Raw genomic sequence first — 23,242 nt, 5'->3', positions numbered from 1 at the left:
CCAGTGTGGAGAGTCAGCTCTCTTTGAGAGTGCCTCCCTAGATAAATTGTACATGATCTCTGTGTTGTGCAATATGTTCAATCCCCTGACACTGCCAAATGTATAATTTAACCACTGACATGATGTGAGATTAAATAAGCTGGCTTCAAAACTGCTGAAGCAATTTAATATGTTATCAAGTTCAACCACTACATCAAGGCAGGAATGTTAACCGCTCTTGAGCACTTAGCTTGACCCTGTAGAAAATGGGACTGCTAGTGCTTCATTATTAATTTCTGGCTGGGGTGGTTAGAAGTCAGCTGAATCAATCATGAGTCAAACCTGCAATTTCCTCTGCTACAGCAAGTATTATTTTGAAACCAGTGAGTGCAGCAATACAGATCACTGATATTATCAACTGTATGTCAGTTTTCAGTAATGTCTGCAGCACTTATAAAACTATAGACAGTCACTTTCAACAAAAAACAAAACAAAGAGCGGAGTCAGCTAAAACATGTCATCATCACTCCAACTGTAACAACTGACTGTTTTATATATATAAAAAAGTTAGAATTAGACATTTTTGTAATGATGTACTTTGTGATTTTTTTTTTTTCATTATAACATGGTGAAGAATGTTTATGTACACCTCACAAGACTTGAAGCTCAGTACATTATGTGAGTTTTCAAATTAAAATTGAATTGAAAAATTATGTGCAAGCATGTAGTTTTCTTAACGTATTGACATTTAAATAATTGACAGTACAAAATTACTAAATATCTCCCATTATTTAGATATTACTTGTATAAAAGAGTCCTATAGCAAAAAAACATTTGCTTCTTAACCATTCAGTTTCCTTCCCTCCATAAAAAACAATTTGGCAGCAAGATAAAACTAAAAACACATGGAACAAAATCGTTTTATGCTACTAACAATGAAGTAAAAATTATTACTGATATTCACCAACAGGTGACAATATAGAGGTTACTGTGGTGTGGTTTTACATGACTTGAGCGGTAACATTAGCTAAATTATGGGTGAAATTTCATGGGCAAAATGGTCAATTGTATATTGTCAATAGCACGAATCATGAAGCACAGCACACACAGAAGTCAATTTAAAACAAAGCAGCTTTCTGTTGGTCAACGAGACAAATCCATGAAAAACATGAACCTGTAGCGATTGCGTTAACTCCTATCTAAATGAGCAGATTTAGCTTGCAAAAAAAATTGCTGAACAACAGACAAATGTAACTGCCCCTTACAGGTGTTAAGTCAGTTAAATTTCACATGGCAAAAAAATGTATAAAAGCACCACTTACACAGAAGTCATTTTCAAACCAAGTAATTTTCTGTTATCAACATGTTGAAATTCCCATGACCAACTTGAACATGAACAAAATCTGTGGGGAAAACTTTTTGCCCTCAAGTGAAACTCCCAGTCACGTGGATTAAAATGACTGTATTTTGCTGCGAAATTTCACTAACGGTAAATGTTACATTAGCTAAACTTATTAGGCAAAAATTTCACCAACAAAGAGCGTTCATTATGCATTATGTAGCAAAGCATGAAGCACCTCTCACTCAGAGGTCACTTCCAAACTAAGCAGCTGTATATTGATCAATGTGACCAAATTGTGAGCTCAAAATGAACAAACTTGAATGCAGTGAGAAATCTGCATATGGAATGTTTTCACGAGTCACTCACGCAAATGCGTGGATTTTTATTAAGATGACTGCTTTTAGCTCACAGCATTTCACCATACAAAGGAAAATGTGACCGCACCCGAAATTGTGTCCCATCTGATCTTTCAAAACAAATTCTGTACCAAAAAATCATGGACAGGAATAATTGTATTAAATATTCAAATTATGTCTTTACAGATGATGAAGTCAAATGTAAAACATACATTTGGATCAATATAAAAGCATAAGACAATTTTCTACATAAGAAATGGGTGTGGTAGGTTTAGCTGGAATGAAGTCACAGGTAGCGTGAGACAAGTAAAGCACTGAAAAATGGTCTTTGGAGTTCACAAGCACACCTGTTGCAAGTCAGTGAATTACAGTTGAGCCAAACACACCAGCCGTTCTTTTAACCTTCATTTAAATGTCTATTCAGACTTCCACATGAAAGCTGATCTGTAAAATGATGTTGTGTTCTCCAAATGTCCTTCCCTTAGTCCACCTTCAGCACGCTGTAGATTTTATTAACAAACAGGAAGCAAGCGAAGAAGCCTATAGTACCTGGATGGAAGGAGAAATGTGAGAATTAACGCAAGAAATAAAAATAAAGAGCACAGGCCAACAAAATGAACATTTTAGCACATGTATGTCACAAAATGTGCCAGACTAACTGACAGGGTTTCTATTAAAACCACATTTAGAGTCATTTGGGTGGCATTGTATAAGATAACCGTCTATTAATAGTACCGTTTCAATGCAGCAAATTATCTGACAGAGCCAAACTAAGCAGAGTGTAATGAAGTACAGGATTAAATCTAATCATCGCTGGGGTGGCAGTGACAGCCAATCAACAATAGGTCTGATTGAAATCTTTAGTTCTGAATCTATTTTCAGATGGATTTATACACTATTCTCAGTCCTCCCCCTCACCTTCCACACACGCTCTCGCTGTATCTTCACTTGGCTCTCAGGATCTAAAAAGTCATGCTAGTTTTGGCTAAAACGAGCCATTTCTGGGAACCATTATTTTAAGATTTGGGACTAAGAGCGTAATGGTGATCCAGTAAGCCTCGTTTTAATCGTGCCTTACATTTTCACCCCTCACGTGTGCATGGAAGTTGCCATAACAGCCGCAGCCAGGGATCCTAAAGCATCTAGTAGAATCCATGGCAACAAATAGATTGTGGCTAATAACCACTCAGAAAACCGATGGCGGCGGTTTCCCATCATTCAAAGCAAAGCCGTGAGAACTGCGGTGATTGCACTAGTAATCTGGAGGGTTTTTGTAAAGGTTCTACATAAAATGTCAAAGTACTGTCGCCAAGGAGCTTGGGCTATTTTACCAAGTCTATTAGGAAAGCACATGCTGCAAAACTAAAAAAGACATTTACATGCCATTTATAGAGAAACAAGTAAGCATGTGTAGATGCTATCAACCAACAGCTGTTTACGGCTGGCAGACAGCTGGCCACCTCCGCCTCAGCATATCAATGAGGGGAAGCAACAGAGATTTGATTAAGGCTGGAGAGAGCGCCGATGTCTTTCAACAACAATAAAAGATGAGGAATATTTATAGGTGTCCCAATTACCCACAGCCTAAACACAGCATGACCCATTGGGCAGGAACAAACCAACTAGAACTGGTCACCTGCCAAAGGAAAGGACTAGAAGGGAGACATACTGCAGCATCAAATCCACCGACATTATGAGGAACTGAACATTTGATATTGTGGGTGAAGTAAAACAAGGCAAACATTTGCACTAACCACAGAAAGCATTGACGTTCAGGAACAGGATACAAATCCTGTAGCTTTTAAATGGTACTTTACCAGGGGCGGCTGCACCAGCTGTGCAGAAATTACAACTTAGCCATTACTAAATATGTAAATTTTTTCGTTTACTCACCAGACTGATATACTATTTTTATATATATATATATACATATATATATGTATATATATATATATAAAAATCAAAAAAAGGGACGATTATAGGTGAGCACCAGCCAATGAGATTGCCGTTTGCGCAATAGTTCCGACCACTACTCCTAAATATAATGTAGAAATTTTAAATTTCTTTGAAGCTGCTTTGCAACGATTTGTATCGTGAAAAGTACTATACAAATAAACGTGAACTGTATCTTATGGTTGTTCTTAAAAGCTTAAGAATTCCAAATAAACTCCGTTATTTTGACAGGAAAATACAACAAAGAATATCGTTTACATGTAGCGTGTCAATTCTGCATGGTAGGCTATGTAAGACTCTCTCTGTCTCTCTCTCTCTCTCTTTCTTTGCATGTGTGTGAGAAACTGTACTGTCAGCAAAGCGACGGCGAGTAGTGCACCTTCACACTAGAGTTTACGAGAGTAATGTACGCTGCACATCCATAAAGCCGCCTTTCCACTGTCTCCGACATTCGGAAACGATTGTCGCATTTCTCCCCCTAGCCAGAGTTGCACAGAACTTTCATACTGGTTGTGAAGCAACCGTTACCTTTGGCTTATTCACCATGGTAAAATGAATGATTTTACTGAATATAATGAATGTCTGAATATATCCACACTAAATAAAATGACCCCTAAAATAAAAACATCGTAGGTTTTATGGGGCTAATCAACGTACATAATGACTTAGGCCTAATCCCAATTCTACCCCTTAGCCCTTCCCCTTTAGGGGTGTCTCAATTCTCTTTTGGTTGGAGGGGTAGGGGGAAGGGGAAGGGCCAGACAGCCCTTCAAACGAAGATTTTTGGGGACCACACTTCAAACGAAGGGGTATGAATTATCTCAGCGTAAACCGGCTTCAGGGGCAACATGGCTGCCCGAGCGAACAAAAAGACACATAAATGTAAGCATTTTTGGCATTAATAAAGATTTTAACGAAAAGTAATCTTTTCCCCCCTTCCCCTTGACACTCCGTTTCAAGGGACAAGGGGAAGGGGTAGGCGGAGGGGAAGGGGTAGGCGGAGGGGTAGGGGAAGGGGAAGGGGTATAAAATAGAATTGGGATTGGGCCTTAATAATTAGAAAATAATTACTTCTGCCATAATTAGCCTATTCTAAAGCGCCATTTTACAGAAATAGTGTTTACAGAATAATGTTATGATCTGAACTCCACGCAGCTCCCGCACTACTCGCCACTGGAAATGAATGACTTCTGGTCTATCGGTTGTCGTTTGTCGGAGATAGTGGAAAGGTGGCTTAAGAGATGAATTCAAAAATAGCACAGATTGCTTGACAGAGAGTGAAAATATATCTGTGCTAAACTTATACTTAGCCTCCAACTCACACACTGGCGAGTAAAATCTAAGAATTTATTAGCCTATGACTCATGTTAGACATCATTTAGTCGCCCAGAGTGAAGATTTAGTCACATATGCAAGTGATTTACTTGCATTGTAGAGGGTTGTTAATTCTTTGCATTAAATATTAACAGAAGCCTCCGACCAGGAGTAACAGTTGGAAAAAAATAGCAGATTGACTGAATTGCATCCATAAGATTTTGTTTTACCAGACAGACTTCAATTCTTTAAAAATATGTGATGTTGACATTTACGCTCGTTTACCTTTTATGAAAGAGAAAACATTATGTGTGCATCGATCCATAGTGTGCAGGTCAAATAAAATCAATCATAATAAATGTTATTTTTAATGATTTTTAGTTTCTTCTTGTTCTGGTTAAGGGTTAAACCGGTCATTTGATTGAGGAGGAGTATTCAGTGAAAGGTCATTCAGTGTAGGATTCGGACACTGAAGTTTGAGTCATTAGCTTGTGGAACAGACTTTGCAAGGGGAAGGGGTAGGAGGAGGGGAAGGGGAAGGGGTAGGCGGAGGGGTAGGGGAAGGGGAAGGGGTATAAAATAGAATTGGGATTGGGCCTTAATAATTAGAAAATAATTACTTCTGCCATAATTAGCCTATTCTAAAGCGCCATTTTACAGAAATAGTGTTTACAGAATAATGTTATGATCTGAACTCCACGCAGCTCCCGCACTACTCGCCACTGGAAATGAATGACTTCTGGTCTATCGGTTGTCGTTTGTCGGAGATAGTGGAAAGGTGGCTTAAGAGATGAATTCAAAAATAGCACAGATTGCTTGACAGAGAGTGAAAATATATCTGTGCTAAACTTATACTTAGCCTCCAACTCACACACTGGCGAGTAAAATCTAAGAATTTATTAGCCTATGACTCATGTTAGACATCATTTAGTCGCCCAGAGTGAAGATTTAGTCACATATGCAAGTGATTTACTTGCATTGTAGAGGGTTGTTAATTCTTTGCATTAAATATTAACAGAAGCCTCCGACCAGGAGTAACAGTTGGAAAAAAATAGCAGATTGACTGAATTGCATCCATAAGATTTTGTTTTACCAGACAGACTTCAATTCTTTAAAAATATGTGATGTTGACATTTACGCTCGTTTACCTTTTATGAAAGAGAAAACATTATGTGTGCATCGATCCATAGTGTGCAGGTCAAATAAAATCAATCATAATAAATGTTATTTTTAATGATTTTTAGTTTCTTCTTGTTCTGGTTAAGGGTTAAACCGGTCATTTGATTGAGGAGGAGTATTCAGTGAAAGGTCATTCAGTGTAGCATTCGGACACTGAAGTTTGAGTCATTAGCTTGTGGAACAGACTTTGTGCTGTATGCTTGTTTTTGATTACAGCCAGTGAAGACAACACAACAGAAAGACTGTAACTGAATAGAAAGACTGCATTCAAATTCAGACTGTAAGCTAAAACTAAAAGTATTATTTCTTTTGCTGTTTGCTGTAGAGTCACTCTGTCATTGAAAAACAGTGCAGGAAACACTGTATTGCTCTATTCATCTGTGATAAAAGAATAAAATGTAACTTCAATCTAATTTTCTCAAGTAGGTCATGACACAAATCTATTCTATAATTTGGGGTTTCACAAACTGGGGGCTGCAAATTAAATAAATTATAAAAATGTAAAACAAAAATATAATATTAATAATAATAAATACATGTAAAAATAAAATAAAAACAACATCTAAATGATACTATAATATTTATTTCAATCATACTACCAAATTATAATTATACTAACTTGCTAAAAAAAATATTAAATATTTTATTTCTTTACTTGCATGTCATGTGACCATTAACCAATTTCAGAGAGCCGCAAACATACAAATGTTATACAAATGTTAAATTATTGAAATGTTAATATTAAAATCTCAGGGGGTAATTCAAGTAAATGTTTTCATCAAAGTGTATAAACGTGAAAATATTTTATAAAGCTAAAGCGAATCAGACCATCTATCACATACCTGTAAAAATGAAGAAAATGAGCACCATGATCAAGGTGTAGCCAAAGTAGAGGATGGTGCTTGCAGCCCCTATGATTTGTAGTTTTGAGAAGAAGTAATGCACTGCGTAGACAAACAGATAGACTGCTGTGAAACCGCTGGTCAGGAATGATCGCCACCACCAGTGATAATCCTGTCAAATACAAATAAGAAGGCTTCAAATAAAAGTTGAAAACACCTGCAATTATTAAAATAAATAATAATAGCACTTTTGACAAATGTTTAAAATGATGTAGACTGGTATGAAATAAAGACTCATTCAAATCAGTGGCCTAGAAAAAAACTCCACAAGACCACATCACTAGATGTCAGTATAAAGTCCATGACTTAGTTGTTTCTGAAGATGAATAAGAAACAACAAACATGTAAATGTAAAATGTAGAATTTAAATTTGTTTAAAAGATGTCGAATCTCACCTCTGCACATAAATGGAAGTAGCAGAGCAGAACAGTTGCCTCAGAGCAAGTAATGACCAGGATGATGAAGACCAGGAAAAGGAAGCCAAACATGTAATACATCTGATGAGACCTGCAGATAAACATTTGAATGCACCGTTAGGAACAAAACATCAGTCCTCACATCAACTCATTTCAGCATGATATGATTTCAAACCATACCAAATGCTGTTGAGGATGAAGAAGAGCTGGATGAAGATGCAGCCGAAGGGCAGGATGCCGCCCATGATGATACCCGGCACAGGTTTGGTGAAGAAGGACTGCGGAGGAATTTGGCGTGGGATCTGGTTTGTTCGCACTGGTGGCTCGATGCCCTGTTAAAACAGGAAAATAAAAACACCCACATTCAAAATATTGTGCATGACAGGGTGCCAAAAGAAAAGCTCACACAGATGGGAAACACAATATCAGCTGATTCAAAGAGATATTCTAAAATACTTAGGAATACACAAATAGGAAGGCATAAGAATTCTGGAGTATCAACTAAAGAACAACTGGCCTGTTCAAGAAGACATACTCACTGGTTTTTTGAAGCCAAAGTATGCACCCACAAAAGTAAGAGGAACAGAGATGCCGAACCACAGTGCCAGGATGGCCACCAGTGTGCCAAAGGGAACAGCAGCGGAGGAGCCCTCTACCCACAGGATCAGATTCATCAGGAAGAAATCCACAAACACAATCCTGCAAAAACACAGCATACTGAAACTGCATCCTGGCATACATCATTTTATTCCTGTTATCAGGAAATGTATTATTGTTCGCCATGAAGACTTACCCAGGACACAAAAAGGCTGTGAGAAGAACATTGGTTTTCCAGTTTTCACCACCAAAAGCTGATGATACAGAGGAAATTGAGGATGCAATATTAAAACTGCCAAAAGGGTCTCTCAAAACTATAAATAACATATCTGTACATTCACAATTTCTATATTTCTATATTGATTTGTATCATGATTACATGTTAATTTCCTATTTTTTATTGTCGTGTTATTTATGTCTGTACTTTTTCTGCACTGGAATCTCCTCTCAGCAAGACAGATTCCTCATTTGTGTAAGCTTACTTGAAAATAAAGCTCATTCTGATTAATATTTAACATATTTAAGATGGACTTAGTATTCTTCCCTCATTAAAATGCAGGAAATTAATAGAACACAAATAAAATGAATAGCACTTTTGAAAAAAAAAAAACTATTTCATAATGATTTCATAATGATTCCAGAAATAAATAAGGTTAAATATGTGTTCCATTGCAATATTTGCTTACTCTTATAGAGTCTGGCAGACACATATCCAGCAGGTGTGCCAAGCAGAACCCACAACACCACTGCACAGGTCATGAGAGCCCCTCTGTTGGCTGGAGACAGGAAGCCCAGACAGGCCAAGACTAAAGGGAAAAGCAGGATTGTCACTTTTGTTCATTTAATGCTACTATAACGGTAATATGAAATAACAAACTACCAAAATGTGTACAACCATATTTAATTGATAACAATCTCTATTATGCATAAATTAACTAATTAAAAATAACGGATTAGTGGAGAAAAGTTCACATTTCTGCCATTTAGCTACATGATGCACTCAAATATTCAATTGTTCTCAAAGTTCTAGAGAAGTAATCCTTTACGTTTAGTTTGTACAATACAAAATCTGCAGTATATTTAATTCATTTCTGTTCCAGATGCACTTACAAAGGGTGATGAAGGTCATGATGAAGACCTGAGTGCCCTGTCCGAGGAATACGGACAGAAGCATGCCCATCCTGGGCGGCCTGAACACGTCACCATGAACCTGCTTCCAGCCAGACTCCTCCTGGGCTTCCTCCTGCAGGAGATATAACAATAAATCTAAATGACCTTACATGGCCGACATCCAATAAATCATTATGGCCAGTCGCCAAACACAATCAGGAACAGCAGATGGTATGTGCCACATATGCATTATCAGTGGCATTATCTATTCATTGCAAAACCTTCAATTTTATACCTTGATTGGTAAGCATAATGTATATTTACACTTGTTTTACCAAGTTCCCGAAGCCAAACAATCAATAAAACATAATCACCAGTGACGACATAAGCTAATAAGCTTACATAGGTAATGTTTGCAGTTGGAGGGATCTTAACCCAGTTTGCCTGTGAATGTCACAACAGAGGAATCAGTGACTGGAGGTATTCTTATGGTTATTAATAAAAGAAAAATAAGACCACACTGAAACTAAGAAAACTTGTCGGTCTGCCTGTGCTTGAGGATTAGGATCTACATTAACTCCATGAAGCAAACATAATATAGTAACTGGAAGTTTGTTCTAACAGTTTATGCCTATGTGGGAGTGTCAGCTCTGTTGACACAAGGGACTTTAGTGACGTTACAGAGTCATTCATTTATTCTGTTATCTAGTTAAAAGTCGGAATGAGAACAAAGTAAATTCAAGTTACCTGGTCCATCTGGTTGTACCGGGCAATATCCTTGTGCAGTGTTCTAAGCATGATCATGGCCACCATGCCAGACAGGAAGAGCACAATGACCAAAGAGTTCATGATGCTGGAAAAAAAAAAAAAATTAAGTTGGGCCATTAATAAGTATGGAGATATGGAAGGAAGAGCCTTCTTAGATATTTTCAACCAGATTGTGCTCACCTGAACCACTGGATGTTAGTGTGAGGCATGGAAACTAAAATATAATCCCATCGAGAAGCCCACCTAATATCATCATTTTGCTAAAAAAGGAGGGAAAAAAATATATTACACATAGTTCTTTCCAACCATCTCATTGTACTGACTCTATAAACAAACTTACCTGAAATTTAACTGAATAAGAGTAGGTGACTTTGAGATTACTTTTGAATTCTGCTGGTATGTCCATGGGAGTGCCTTCACATGATGGACTGTCTTCATCACTATGCTTGACACTGTCCAACAGACAACATATGAATTATTCTTATCTAACAAACTATACTACAGATGAGATAACTCTATCCATACGCATTAGAGTAAATATTTACTTGGTTTTCTTACTGAAGTGTGCTTGCAAACAGGTGTCACTATGCCTAACTTTCAATTCTAGTTAAATCTGAAACGGATCATATCGGCCCACAGAATGTGGAGCAAGAGATAAAATTAGGTCTTAAAGGGTTAGTTCACCCAAAAATGAAAATTCCGTCATTAATTACTCACCCTTGTGTTGTTCCAAACCCGTAAGACCTTCGTTCATCTTCGGAACACAATTTAAGATATTTTTGATTTGATTTTTGTCATTACGCCGGATCTTGGTCAGCGCCGCCACACGCTCGCATCATGATACTGTCGTGAACACGCATCCACAAGTGACGCAGTAGAGACATTTTCGTCTCTACTGCGTCACTTTGGACTCGTGTTCACGACAGTATCATTTTTTCGTTATTTTTGTTTTCTTTGCGCAAAAAAGTATTCTCGTAGCTTCGTAACTTTACAGTTGAACCACTGATGTCACACGGACTACTTTGTCGATCATCTTGGTACTTTTCTGGACCTTGGTAGTTACCTTGCGGTCTATGGGAGGGTCAGAGAGCCCTCAGATTTCATCAAAAATATCTTAAATTGTGTTTCCGAAGATTAACGAAGGTCTTACGGGTTTGGAACAACACAAGGGTGAGTAATTAATGACAGAATTTTCATTTTCGGGTGAACTAACCCTTTAAGGTCACCATTTCAAGTCAAGTTAGTTACAGACACTTGCAAAATCAGACCTCCTAGGCTCCAGTGTTGCCGCCACAAGTCGAGGACTCATCCCATTCGTTTCATCTCCACTGTGATAAACTATGGTGATGTCCACATGGTTGAAAATATAATAAGTGTTCTTCTTGTTGAAATCAGCCTAAAAGAGTGGATAAAAAGCACGTCAGAAGCTTCTTTTACTTAATTTTTGGCGACTAATATAGACTTATTTTTAAAAAAAAAAATTTTTTTTTAAAAAGCTGTAATGATATGAATCAGCAAAACATTGTGTCACTGTTCTGTTGTTGGTAATGCATTTTATATTATTATATTATGCTGTAAAGATTTAACCAATAACGTTTTTTAACATAAAAATAAACAGATTTATTTAATAAACCCTTTTCACAGACTGTGATGACATGTTTCCACAGCTAATAACATTGCAAATATAGCAAAATTCATTAGCAAAGTGCTTCTAATACAACAGCTGATGGATTGATTGATCAATCAATCTCTCTATAATTTTTCCTCTTTTGTTATTATTTGTAGTGGCGCAAACGGGAACACAAAAATGATATCTGTTGTAGTTTAAGTTCAAAGAAGTTTTGCCCACTATTATGACTTTCTCTTCTGTGAAATATGAAGGTCCTTTATATTTGAACAACTAGTCAGTAATAAACCAATATAGGATTCAAGAACCAAAACAGTTGTTAATTTTGTGTCCATTCCACAAATACAGTAAATCTCATGACTTACTGTTACTTAAATGTTACTTACATTTCACTGCTGGTCATATATTCTCTATATAACCATGTATGTGACAAATAAAAAATCTTGAATCTTGACTTTTGATGTATTAGATGTTTAAGAAACTATTACCTAACATGAACTTAACTGTGCTTGAAAAGTAGGTATTTTAAACACATCAAATGTTTGTATCACCATCCTTAAAATAGGGATTACAGCCTGTCTATTTCCAACAATTAAATTAAATCAACAATGTCATGATCTTGACATAATTTACCGAACTGATATTCAATTCATTGCAGTAATACAAATTATTTATCCCAACTTTTTATTCTATCACATTTATCCCATCACAGACTGCCTGCTCACAACTCAAGTGGGGAAAAACAGTCTCTCTCACATTTATCACACAGGCATCCTTTGGCTTTCCTTCTTGGTTCACTAGACATCCAATGGGAAATCCTGGGTTGCAGACTTTCTGATTGCCTTCCACGATATAACACCACGTCACTGGCATGTTGTCAACAATCCTGCAAAACAAGTTTAAGAATAAACTAAATCCACCTTTCCATCGTTTAGAGAACCCATTAGAGATTGCATAAAGTATTGTATGCCAAACCCTACAAAAACAAATTGGTATTGTGTCTTTCCAACTCTTAAAGCAAGATGACAACTTTTATTTTGTTACTACTACCACACCTACCGTAGGCATTACATCTAGACTTACCAGTGGTGCTGGTAATTCAGCTCCATTCCTTTCTTTAGAAAGTCCAATTTTAACTTGTCTTCTCTTGAACCTGCATCATACGATTTGGTGCAGACCTTCACACAAGCCTTGTCAGCCTTAAATGAAAACTATGGAGAATTTCAAAAATCAGTATATGAAGGATCCATTATATGAGAAGATATGACAATATAGAAAATAAATCACATGGACAACAAAAGGAAGAAGTGTCTGTGTCTGTCAGTTGCAGCTACTAGTAAAACTTGACAAACAACATGCCAGCTCTCAATGAACAAGGTGTAAAAATCGTATGTCACTGCCACAATAATATTAAATTACAATTAATAAGATTGATCAAATGAAAAAAAAAGTCAAATAAAAACATTAATCGCTTACCTTGTAAGGTGACGTCTCTATTCTTTCTCCAAATAACACCTGCCCAAGGTTCTCCGAGGGCCTTCTTTCATCCGTATCTTTGCAAAAATCAAACCTAAAGCAAAAAGTATTCCCTCGCAGGTCGGTCCTTGTATAGAAATGCATGCAGATATAATAAAGCTTATATTGTGAAGAACAAGAATACTCACGCATCATATTCATAAGGCAGGACTGATTCTACTGAGTCCAGTCTATTCACAAACAGCTGTATGTCTTTCTGTGGGAATGACAGCAGGGGAGTCGGGTCAAGGGGACAGCTGACTATTAATCATATCTCAGCCATTAGGCTACATATATACCTGAAATTGCTTAATGAACACTTTTGTCTGTTTTCATTTTTTGAACATGAATTTGCAATGTAGAGAATCCAGAATTTGCTTTTTAACTCAATGTCGAAACATTTATTTTATTTGTTATGCCTCAACTGTTTGTACACGCAAGTAAAATAATACGTACAGGACATCAAAAGCTCACCTGACATTCCTTCGCATCTTCTTTTTCGCAAAAACTGACTGGTGCTAAACCCGGAAGGTAGAATCCAAAGCTTGAGCTGACTAGTGTTAAACTCAGCAAAAATATAAAACGCGGATTTAAAGACTTCATTTTTCAAAGCAGCGTCCTGCGAAAATTCCGATTTACTCTGCTGGAGCAAACCATAAAACTAACCGGCGACAATTCACAGAGAAAATCGCCAAGACAACGAGCTCGCAGCTGCTAAGAGAGATTTGTATCAGAGTCACTTCCTTACTGCGCGCATAACCCCGCCCACCGGTGACCCCTCCCCCAATTCATCTACATCATTCTCTCTCTCTCTCTCTCTCTGGTTTTATTGGCGGGTCGCAACCAACTTGTTCAGGTGCATACCGCCACCTACTGTACCGGGGTGTGCAACTTCAGGGCTTCATGTGCTTAGCATGGTTATAATCATTAAAAAAAAAATAATAATAAATAAATAAATATTCTCATTTTCTATATGCTGTGCTCTAACCCTGTATCTTTAAATTAAAGAGGAATTAATAGTATATCTCTAAAGACACTATTAGGTTATGGGGTAATGCAATCAAGAATATATGGAGAATTGTTTAAGTATTTAAAAAAGACAAGATTAATGGAAAGAGTTTGAAGTTTTGAATTTTGTATTTATTTATGTAAAAAAAAAATTGGTTTATTTTATTATTTTATTTTATTATTATTTTTATTATTATTTTTTAAATCTATAATAGTTGAATAATTCGCAGCTGAACCGTGTACGTTTCACACTCCAGACCAGTAGGTGGCGGTCATGCACCTTTAACGTTGTTTGCCAATCCGCCAAAAAACTCGAGAGAAGAAGAAGAAGAACATGGCAATAGGGGGCATGAGAGACTTTTGTGAAATTCAGATTTGTGAGCTGTGATGAAGATTTGTGGCGGTGATCTATTTGAACTGATGTAGTCCACAATTGTCCTCTAAGAAGTTTTGAGCTTACATGATGGATGCACACATTTGCTCGTCAGTGTGCTTGTATCTGTTTTTCTTTCTAATTTAAGAGCTACAATTTCCTAAACTTCTGTTCCTTGTGTTTTAGCCTCTTGATGGAAAGACTATTAAAGTGGAACAGGCCACAAAACCTCAGTTTGAGTCTTCAGGACGCCGTGGTCCACCTCCATCACGGAGTCATGGCCCTTCCAGAGGTCTGCGAGGGTCTAGGGGAGCACCAAGCAGAGGTACCATTCAGAACTTTTATCGCCCCCTTTTTAATTTGTGCCATGATGACACCATTTTGATGATTTGTTTGAACTGATTGTCCTCTAAGAAGTTCTGAGCCTACACTTAATATGCATACTTGCTGCCAAAATAAATATTACCAAGATAACGTAGGTATTGTAGAACCCTTTTTTAAAGGCATGTCATCCAGAGGGCCACCACCACTGAAGAGAGGCCCCCCAGTGCGGAATGGAGGACCCCCACCCAAGAGATCTGCACACTCTGGGCCAATGGGAAGATGTGAGTTTGGTGAACACGCACAGATTTGTACTGTTAATTGTTTGAATGCATTTAACAGTGCCAATGTATTTAACTGTGCCAGTGTCCAGAGACAGGGACCCATACAGCCCTCATCCTCGCAGAGATTCTCTGATGTCACGGCGGGATGATGGTCCTCCACCTCGTGATGACTACAATAGGAAAGACAGGTGGGATGATGTGCAAAAAGCATGAGTAATACAGAAACGAAGATGGGAAAAATATGAATATTAGAGAAAAAAATTATAATAATTTTTAAAAAGAAAATTGCAAGTGTTGTCTTGGTAATTAACTGAAACATTTATAAAAATGTAAGCTTAATAGAAATATTAAACTAATAAGAATGACAAAAGCATATGAATTACTAAAACTCAAATTAATGAACTCCTATAGGGTATAAATACACTAGAACAATATTGGTGCAGTATAATGTGAAGCTCACAAGCTGCTGTTTTGCAGTTACTCCAGCCGTGACTACATGAGTTCACGGGACAGTCGAGACTATGCCCCGCCACCACGTGATTACTCATACCGGGAGTATTCGGGCCATTCCAGTTCTAGAGATGACTATGGGTCAGGATCCAGAGGTTACAGGTGTGTTAACATCCTGCAATGGATGTCTGTGATGGCAGTTTGAGAATCCAGCCTAACGTTTCTTTGTTTCTTAGTGATCGTGATGGCTATGGTGGAGGACGAGAGCCCAGGGGTTACATGGATCGGCCCAGTACGGGCTCCTATAGAGATCCTTATGACAGTTACGGTAAGATTGAACCTTTAGTCTGGTGAAAAGGGTTAGGGGGGCTCCACTCAAACTGCCTGTTTTGTGCCTGGAAAGGGCTGCTTCGTGTCATTGCCAAAAAGTGGAAACATCAAATGCGGCGTCTTTTCATCCAGAGTGTTCCATCCAATAAAAAAATCACACCAACAAGGAATCTCTTACAAGCTGTTTTTTGCCCCCCAAAAAGTTCCGGTCATTCCGGTAGCACTGTCCGAACAACCAACAGAGATCCAGTATCCAAACTACAGTCTAAATGGAATTCAGTCCAAACCAAGGAAAGTGCATTTACTCAACAATGATGTGCCAAAGGGCTCTGAGTGCGCAATTGTCAACACTGCAGTTAGGTAGATCAGGTATCTTAGCTTTAACTAGTCCCACCCATAACCCTAGAACCAAATTTGTTTTATCCTCATTTGGAAAGTTTCTAATGTTTGAGCTAGTCGTGATACAAATTTAGGGAAATGGGCACTTGACAACGCAGTATCATGCAAAGAATGTTTAAGTTAATTTTGCCAATTACATGACCCATTGACCCTGCAGGTAACTCGCGCAGCGCCCCACCCTCGAGGGGTCCCCCTCCGTCCTACAGTGGGAGTGGTGGAAGCAGTCGTTATGACGACTATGGCAGCAGTTCCCGGGATGGATATGGCAGTCGTGACAGTTATCCCAGCAGTCGGAGTGACCCATACTCCGCTAGTCATGGTGACCGTCCGGGTAGACGGGAGCGAGGGCCACCCCCTCTTGAGAGAGGCTATCCTCGTGAATACAGCAGCTCGAGCCGTGGGCCGCCTCGGGGTGGTGGCCGCGGCGGTCGGGCAGATAGAGGAATGGCCCGGAACAGATACTGAGATGGACTCTGTGGAGAAACAAATAAAATGGAGAAATGATGGCTTCTCGTTGAAACGTTCAAAAGACTTTAAGATAAAAAAAAAAGTGCCCTTTTAAACTCTGGACTTCAAGCTTCAGTTTCAAGCTGTACTCAAACTTGTGAAAGTTTTTTATATATTTTTTTTTTTTGTCCTTTTTAAATTCAAAGTTTCATTCTTTTCTCTTGCCCACTTCCCATTTAATGGTACCGTTGCAAATCTAAGTTTGCTCTTTTTGTATACTAGTGACTTGTTAAACCTGCAATGCCCTAACATATGGCTTTCATTTACCAATAAAGTATTTTTAATCAAAGCTCTTGAGCAACAGCACTCCATTCAAGAGAATGAGAAACTATGAAGTGTAAATATCCATTCACCTCTTCAGCTTTCCATGGTGAGCAACCCCAAGTTTCACAAAATATATGTGCAAAGCAGAATATTCATGTAGGCATGATTGTTCACATTGTTGGGGACTGGGCAAATGTCACCTTTTTCCAAGATCTCTATGGGTATAGTTTTCCTCAGTGCAAATGGATCCTTCATCACAAAGCCTAAACATTGACGCCTTGCATCGACCAATCCAAAGACAACCAAAATGCAAGAAACAAATCAGCACCACAGATAAAACCTGTCAACAGCTGGTAAGCAAAGCAAACCCTTTTGTTCTGGTATAAGTCTAGTCTCTGTGGTGTTATTTTGCAGATTGAAGGTTAGTGTAATTTAGTCAAACATCGACTTGGTTGCCCTGGCTTTTTCAAATGCAATCTGAAACGATATCATTTCCATTATTAACAAACTCACTTCTGCCTTCAAAGGAGTCTGATCTCTCTCTTCCCAGCCACTGGACCACTTCAGTTTGGGAGGTCTTAGTCTCAGAAATATCAGCCAGTTCTACTGTTGCACTAAAGGAGAAAATGTCTGGATTTTTTTTTCTTTTCTTTTTTTTTTCTTTTTAAAGGATGTTAAGATGAATCTCCTCAATGGATCTATATCTACAGCCAAATGTAAACCACATAGCTGCAAAACCTCTTGAAACCTCCCAATGGAACCGTTTTTGAAAATGTAGTAAATTCACTTGGTGTTAACAAAAATCCAGAATGCTCTCAAGCATGCCGATTCTAACAAAGGAGACCACGTGGAGAAAGACAGCACCCTATCAACAAACCTGGAAAACCAATCTGTTTGGGTCATTTGAGTTCTTTTGTAAAATTTACATTTAAAAAATTTTTAGTCCCTTATGCTGAGCTACAACAGTTCGCTGATGGAAACTCTCATTGCAGGCTGAATGGAGGAAAGGGAGTTTGATGGTTATACGTTATTGCTGATCAGCACCTGTTGCCATTTGGTGATGCATGATGGTCTCAAGTAAGATGCAGGTATGAGTAAGTCCTTAAACCACTGAAAATTCATATTTGGTGTTTTCATACAATTAATTACTTTGTTTTCATCTAGATCCAAACTATCCAGGTTCTTTGGAGGCTGCGGTTCATTGAGGCTGATGTTTGGATGGAGTCCTGGAGTGCTACAGATGAATTGCTTTTATTTATTTTTATTCAATAAACTTATCATTTGAATTGAAATGAACTTATTTGTCCGTGTATCTTATTTAATTCCCACTATAACAGTGCTGAATTGGTATGGTCATGTCAGTGCTCACTGTACTACAGGCAAAAGTAATTTTCATCAAAAAACGCAGTTGAGCCATATGGAAAATTCCTGCGGCATTTTTAAAGCAATCACAGTTCCTTTTGTGTCAGTGAAATGTCAAAGAGCCTTTATGTTGGTTATATGGCAGACGTCCACTGGAGAACTAAGTTGCCGGCTGAATGGTCGTTGTAACATCAGTGAAAAAGCAGAAGCGCGACGGATGTGGGTATAGTGATGGGAAGTTCGGTTCTCAGCCACGTTAAAAAAGTAAATAACTTAAGTAAAGTGTGGATTAATGCTACCTGGAGACGCGAACCGTTTCAAACGATTCAGTCCGATTTGGTGAACTGGTTCACTAAGAAGAACCGGTTAAATTGAACGATTCGTTCGCGAACCGGTCATCACTATGTGGGTAGCATCTCAACACAAATAGTGAGAGCTGGCGCACCACGGGTGCAGCTAAATCTGAAAGGCCCATTGAGCATAAAAACTATGAACCCCGAGGAGCAAACTGTTACGTGGCTAATAACATTAGGCGTGCTTAATTCACCCAAAAAGAATATCGCTGATCCGGTGGAATTTCTGAAAACCTCTCTCAGAGATGGGGTCGTCCTGTGTAAGCTTATGGAGCGGGTGCTACCTGGAGCCACCTTAAAGGTAATCGATAATATGCACATGCATGTTTGCTTGATTAAATAGTCGCAGTCTAGTGAATTAAATATTTCCATAAATGCAAATGTATCCGATACAGCCATGCGGAATTAACGGTGCACGTTGCGAAATTACTCGCTGTTACAAGTAACACTTTGCAATGCACTGTATTTTGTAAAGATGCAATACGTTTTGAAACCATTTTCAGCTATTATTGTGTATTTAACTGTGTTTGTTTATTCAGGACTCACAATTTAATCGAGATAGAGAATCTGACTTCCTGTTACATGAGAAATTGTTCCGCATTCTCACATTTTCAAAAAAACGAAAAACTTGTCGATCTTCACTTTAGTATAAAACACCAAGAGCATTTGTAAAGCAATTTTCTTCTCTCGTTTGTAAAAGCCGTCTAACTAGAGCCCTAGTAACTTTACTCATGGCACATAAGGTCGTTATTAATAAGATAACCTAGGGTATTCATTTTGAGTTTCTGCTGAATAAAATTCTGTTGAAATTGTTTTACTGTAAATGCTTTATTGGGCGAATATATAGAGCTCACTGAAATGTAGAACGAATGTGCTGATCAGTACAACAACTTGTAAAAGTTTCTCCGTTTTATAGAGCTCATTATAAGTTTTCTTGGTTCTTGTCTTCTTCCCTTCATTTCTTTTCAGCATATTTCTATTTCATACCACTTTACCCATTTTAACGCACGACGCTTTCAAACGTTTATCTTGTTGAATGTATTTACATTATATTAGTGAATGAATCATTCTTTTGTGTCGGATCTTTTTAATGAATTGGATTAGTCGGTTCACGAAACGGGACTGAACGATTCGTGCAAAAAACAAACAAACAACTGTTTAGCGAATGGTAATGCAAATTATATTATTATGACTTTTTTACAAGCTGAATTATTACTGCAACCAGACATATGGAATTACAGTTTGGGGGAAAATGTATGGCTTTATTTAAATGTTTTATTTATACCATATAATATACCACGTCATGGACGTCAATGCGCAAATGAATCGAATTTTGAACCGGTTCTTTGAACGGAACTGTTCGAAAGAACCGATTCGCGGAAATGAGTCGGACTTGCCATCATCACTAGTAAGCGGTCAAAGTAAAATCTTGCTGAGCAAACATCGTCACTTCCTCCAAATTTACTTTTCCTGGTGCTACAGGGCCCGATGAGATCTAGCATAGATACGGGCTGTGTGTCTGTGTAACAGGACGAAGCTGACGCAAAGAAACAGTTTCTTAGTTAACTGAACGCCAAAGATATTTAGCATGCGATACTGGACGGCAGTGGCAGGGTACAATGTGGCTCATAGGCTAGGTTGACACACACTTCAAAAAACGAGATCTTGTTGATCTCAGGTGGTTCTGTGCGTTACAGTGTGCTCGAAGCAAAGTTGAGACTATTTACATCGCATTCTTTCATTGGTTTTCAGTATTCAACTGAACCCAGATGCGAAGCGGACTGCATTGCAAACATTCGAGAGTTTCTAAAAGGATGCCAGTCTCTAAAGGTTGAGGTAAGATCAAAATTTCCTTAACATTTCTGTGCATGAGTGCGTTGGTATCACTCAAATGCAGCGTTTTTGCTTATAAAGGGTCATGCCTTTGAGAAATACAGCTGAGTGTGTATTAATATGCGACCTGCAGGCTGAAGATAATCACTCTTTTAGGTAGTAGATCTCAAATAACCTAAATCAGTTATATAGTGTAAATGTATGAAAATACATTTCAGATTAAAGCTGTATGTATAAGCATTGATTTTATGCAGGAATGATTTACTTAACATAGTCTTAATTTATATTAGATAATATATTTAATAATTTATATTAAGTATTTATGCAGAGTACTTCTTCCTTCAGCCCATCTATTTTAGTGTAGCTCTCCCTGAGGGCAAGCAAATAAATAGCAGGGTTTCGTTTTGGTTTTGCACATGTGATCTTAAAATATGCCAGTAAACAAGATTGCACATAATACTAGCTCTTTCGCATATGCATTTCATTTATTATGGCTATTATGGTCTTGACCTGCAGCAGCATTACAGATCTCTCAAGATGATGTTCAGGAATTATAACTGTCACAGTAAACATTGTCAGTCTGCAAGGTCAATTACTGACACAGACACACAGACAAACTATGATGCCACACCCTCTGCAATGACAGTGTTCTTGGACTAAAACTATGATCAAAATCTGGTTATGGAGTGATGGACTGTGCATATATAGTGAACATGACTCCTTAGCACCGTGTTACTTGGTTATATGTAATGTTTGGGTTTGATTTAAAGATAGTGAGCTTGCTAATAAAATTGTGGTTTTGTTTGACCTTTATTGAAATATTTTCCTTTTTTTTATGGTTGAAACCTATTTATAAGAGTATAAATTGAACATCTTGCCACTGAACTGTTCAGAAGGCTAGTGGTAGACTGATATGGGGTTTTTAATAGTCTATACAGATATGCGCTAATGCAGATGAGATGAGAATGACAAAATGTTGGCTATGCATGGACATTGCTCTCTGCGAATTTTGAGACTGACACCAGGCAGAGTGACCACTGTTAACTGGCCATTCAGCACAATTAGTGGCCAATGCTGATGAATTAATCATATCTATGAATATCTGCTAAAGAAAATTGAATCAACTCAACTTGCTTGTGTAATGCTGTGATCTTTGGCTAGACTACGTTACTCAGCAGCACAAATGATTGCTGTTCTCTCCTATAATTTGTGGTGATGCTGTAAAGCAGCAGTATGAAGCTGGACAAGGAGTGCTGAGGGTGAGAGTTACTGGGAATAGATGGTGATATACCTTAAAATATGGTTATCAGTATAAATGTTCAAGTATAGTTTCTGTCACCGTTATGCCACTGTTTCCTGTGATGCTGAATTTATGCTACGGCATAAATTCATGTTTATCTGATTTGTAAATGTAATTTTGGAGTCTGAACTTGATTAGATCAAAAGAATGCACATGTCCTGTCTTCGAGAATTGCACACAAAAATAAAAACTCCATGTGCCAGGGTAGTCCAACAGATGACTCATTTGAACCACTTTTAATGATTAATTTTTACTTAAGCAGGTTTTATTTTTATTTTATTGCATATTATGCTGCATTACTTGTCTGCTGTATTTTTCACAGCTGTTACTGAATCAACATCTGACTCACTAACCTAACTGCTTAAATTTAATTTAAGTCAGATTTTTTTAGGTCTACCATAACTTTGGAAGTTATTAAAGGCAGAGTAAGTGATTTTTCAAAAACACTTTAGAAAACTGTTGCCCAGTGGTCCAAAGTCCTCTTTTCAGATGAGAGGACTTTGGACCACTGGGCAACAGTCCAGTTCTTCTTCTCCTTAGCCCAGGTAAGACGCCTCTGACGTTGTCTGTGGTTCAGGAGTGGCTTAACAAGAGGAATATGACAACTGTAGCCAAATTCCTTGACACGTCTGTGTGTGGTGGCTCTTGATGCCTTGACCCCAGCCTCAGTCCATTCTTTGTGAAGTTCACAAATTCTTGAATCGATTTTGCTTGACATTCCTCATAAGGCTGCAGTTCTCTCGGTTGGTTGTGCATCTTTTTTCTTCCACACTTTTTCCTTCCGCTCAACTTTCTGTTAACATGCGTGGATACAGCACTCTGTGAACAGCCAGCTTCTTTGGCAATGAATGTTTGTGGCTTACCCTCCTTGTGAAGGGTGTCAATGATTGTCTTCTGGACAACTGTCAGATCAGCAGTCTTCACCATGATTGTGTAGCCTAGTGAACCAAACTGAGAGACCATTTTGAAGGCTCAGGAAACCTTTGCAGGTGTTTTGAGTTGATTAGCTGATTGGCATGTCAACATATTCTAATTTGTTGAGATAGTGAATTGGTGGGTTTTTGTTAAATGTGAGCCAAAATCATCACAATTAAAAGAACCAAAGACTTAAACTACTTCAGTCTGTGTGCATTGAATTTATTTAATACACGAGTTTCACAATTTGAGTTGAATTACTGAAATAAATGAACTTTTCCACGACATTCTAATTTATTGAGATGCACCTGTATATACAAAATTAGCTGGTTCAGCTGTGTTTAATTAGGGTTGGAGCTAAACTCTGCAGGACCGAGTTTGAAGACTTCTTGCATTGATGATTCCATGAAGAACTTGTAACCAGTGGTGTATAAAGTACCTGAAAGCCATACTCAAGTAAAAGTACAGATATCTTACCAGAAAAT

The 23,242-nt window shown here is 37.9% G+C and overlaps 2 protein-coding genes and 1 pseudogene across 3 annotated transcripts; 2 read left to right on the top strand and 1 right to left on the bottom strand.

The window, feature by feature from the left end:
* Nucleotides 1-1,656: 1,656 nt before the first annotated feature.
* LOC107751977 (transmembrane 9 superfamily member 2-like) lies at nucleotides 1,657-13,796 on the bottom strand. 2 transcript variants are annotated; one of them, XM_016567790.1, is made up of 18 exons: nucleotides 13,533-13,796; nucleotides 13,208-13,275; nucleotides 13,020-13,113; nucleotides 12,627-12,754; nucleotides 12,300-12,429; nucleotides 11,185-11,312; nucleotides 10,257-10,368; nucleotides 10,097-10,176; nucleotides 9,896-10,001; nucleotides 9,551-9,592; nucleotides 9,149-9,281; nucleotides 8,725-8,844; nucleotides 8,235-8,292; nucleotides 7,981-8,140; nucleotides 7,622-7,773; nucleotides 7,421-7,532; nucleotides 6,966-7,137; nucleotides 1,657-2,226 (listed from the first exon to the last, which is right to left on the bottom strand). In XM_016567790.1, exons 1-18 carry the CDS (start codon nucleotides 13,659-13,661, stop codon nucleotides 2,159-2,161), a joined length of 1,992 nt encoding a protein of 663 aa, XP_016423276.1. In that variant the 5' UTR covers nucleotides 13,662-13,796; the 3' UTR covers nucleotides 1,657-2,158. The 2 variants fall into 2 exon arrangements, with proteins under 2 accessions (XP_016423276.1, XP_016423277.1); XM_016567791.1 differs by lacking the exon at nucleotides 9,551-9,592.
* Nucleotides 13,797-14,529: 733 nt separating this feature from the next.
* Nucleotides 14,530-17,019, top strand: LOC107752053 (RNA-binding motif protein, X chromosome-like). The gene is made up of 7 exons (XM_016567904.1): nucleotides 14,530-14,553; nucleotides 14,626-14,764; nucleotides 14,928-15,044; nucleotides 15,127-15,232; nucleotides 15,522-15,656; nucleotides 15,731-15,822; nucleotides 16,381-17,019. The coding sequence occupies exons 1-7, from the start codon at nucleotides 14,530-14,532 to the stop codon at nucleotides 16,686-16,688; spliced, it is 921 nt and encodes a 306-aa protein (XP_016423390.1). The 3' UTR covers nucleotides 16,689-17,019.
* Nucleotides 17,020-18,777: 1,758 nt separating this feature from the next.
* The window catches only part of LOC107751975 (rho guanine nucleotide exchange factor 6-like), a 35,395-nt pseudogene continuing 30,930 nt past the window's right edge, over nucleotides 18,778-23,242 (top strand).

The sequence above is a fragment of the Sinocyclocheilus rhinocerous genome, unplaced genomic scaffold (genome assembly GCF_001515625.1).
Source record: "Sinocyclocheilus rhinocerous isolate Xijiao unplaced genomic scaffold, SAMN03320098_v1.1 scaffold662, whole genome shotgun sequence".
Taxonomy (NCBI): Eukaryota; Metazoa; Chordata; class Actinopteri; order Cypriniformes; family Cyprinidae; genus Sinocyclocheilus; species Sinocyclocheilus rhinocerous.
The sequence above is the reverse complement of the archived record's forward strand: the minus strand, read 5'-3'. Positions and strand labels throughout refer to the sequence as shown.

Bases quoted from the DNA above. Each gene is read 5' to 3' on its own strand.
- LOC107752053 (XM_016567904.1), top strand. From the start codon at position 14,530: ATGGATGCACACATTTGCTCGTCA. The intron at 15,233-15,521 runs GTGGGATGATGT...GCTGTTTTGCAG, and splicing joins GACTACAATAGGAAAGACAG to TTACTCCAGCCGTGACTACA. The intron at 15,823-16,380 runs GTAAGATTGAAC...TTGACCCTGCAG, and splicing joins AGATCCTTATGACAGTTACG to GTAACTCGCGCAGCGCCCCA.
- LOC107751977 (XM_016567790.1), bottom strand. From the start codon at position 13,661: ATGAAGTCTTTAAATCCGCGTTTTATATTTTTGCTGAGTTTAACACTA. The intron at 10,369-11,184 runs GTCTGATTTTGC...TCTGTTGGACAG, and splicing joins GCAACACTGGAGCCTAGGAG to TGTCAAGCATAGTGATGAAG. The intron at 9,282-9,550 runs GTAAGCTTATTA...TATCTCCTGCAG, and splicing joins CAACTGCAAACATTACCTAT to GAGGAAGCCCAGGAGGAGTC.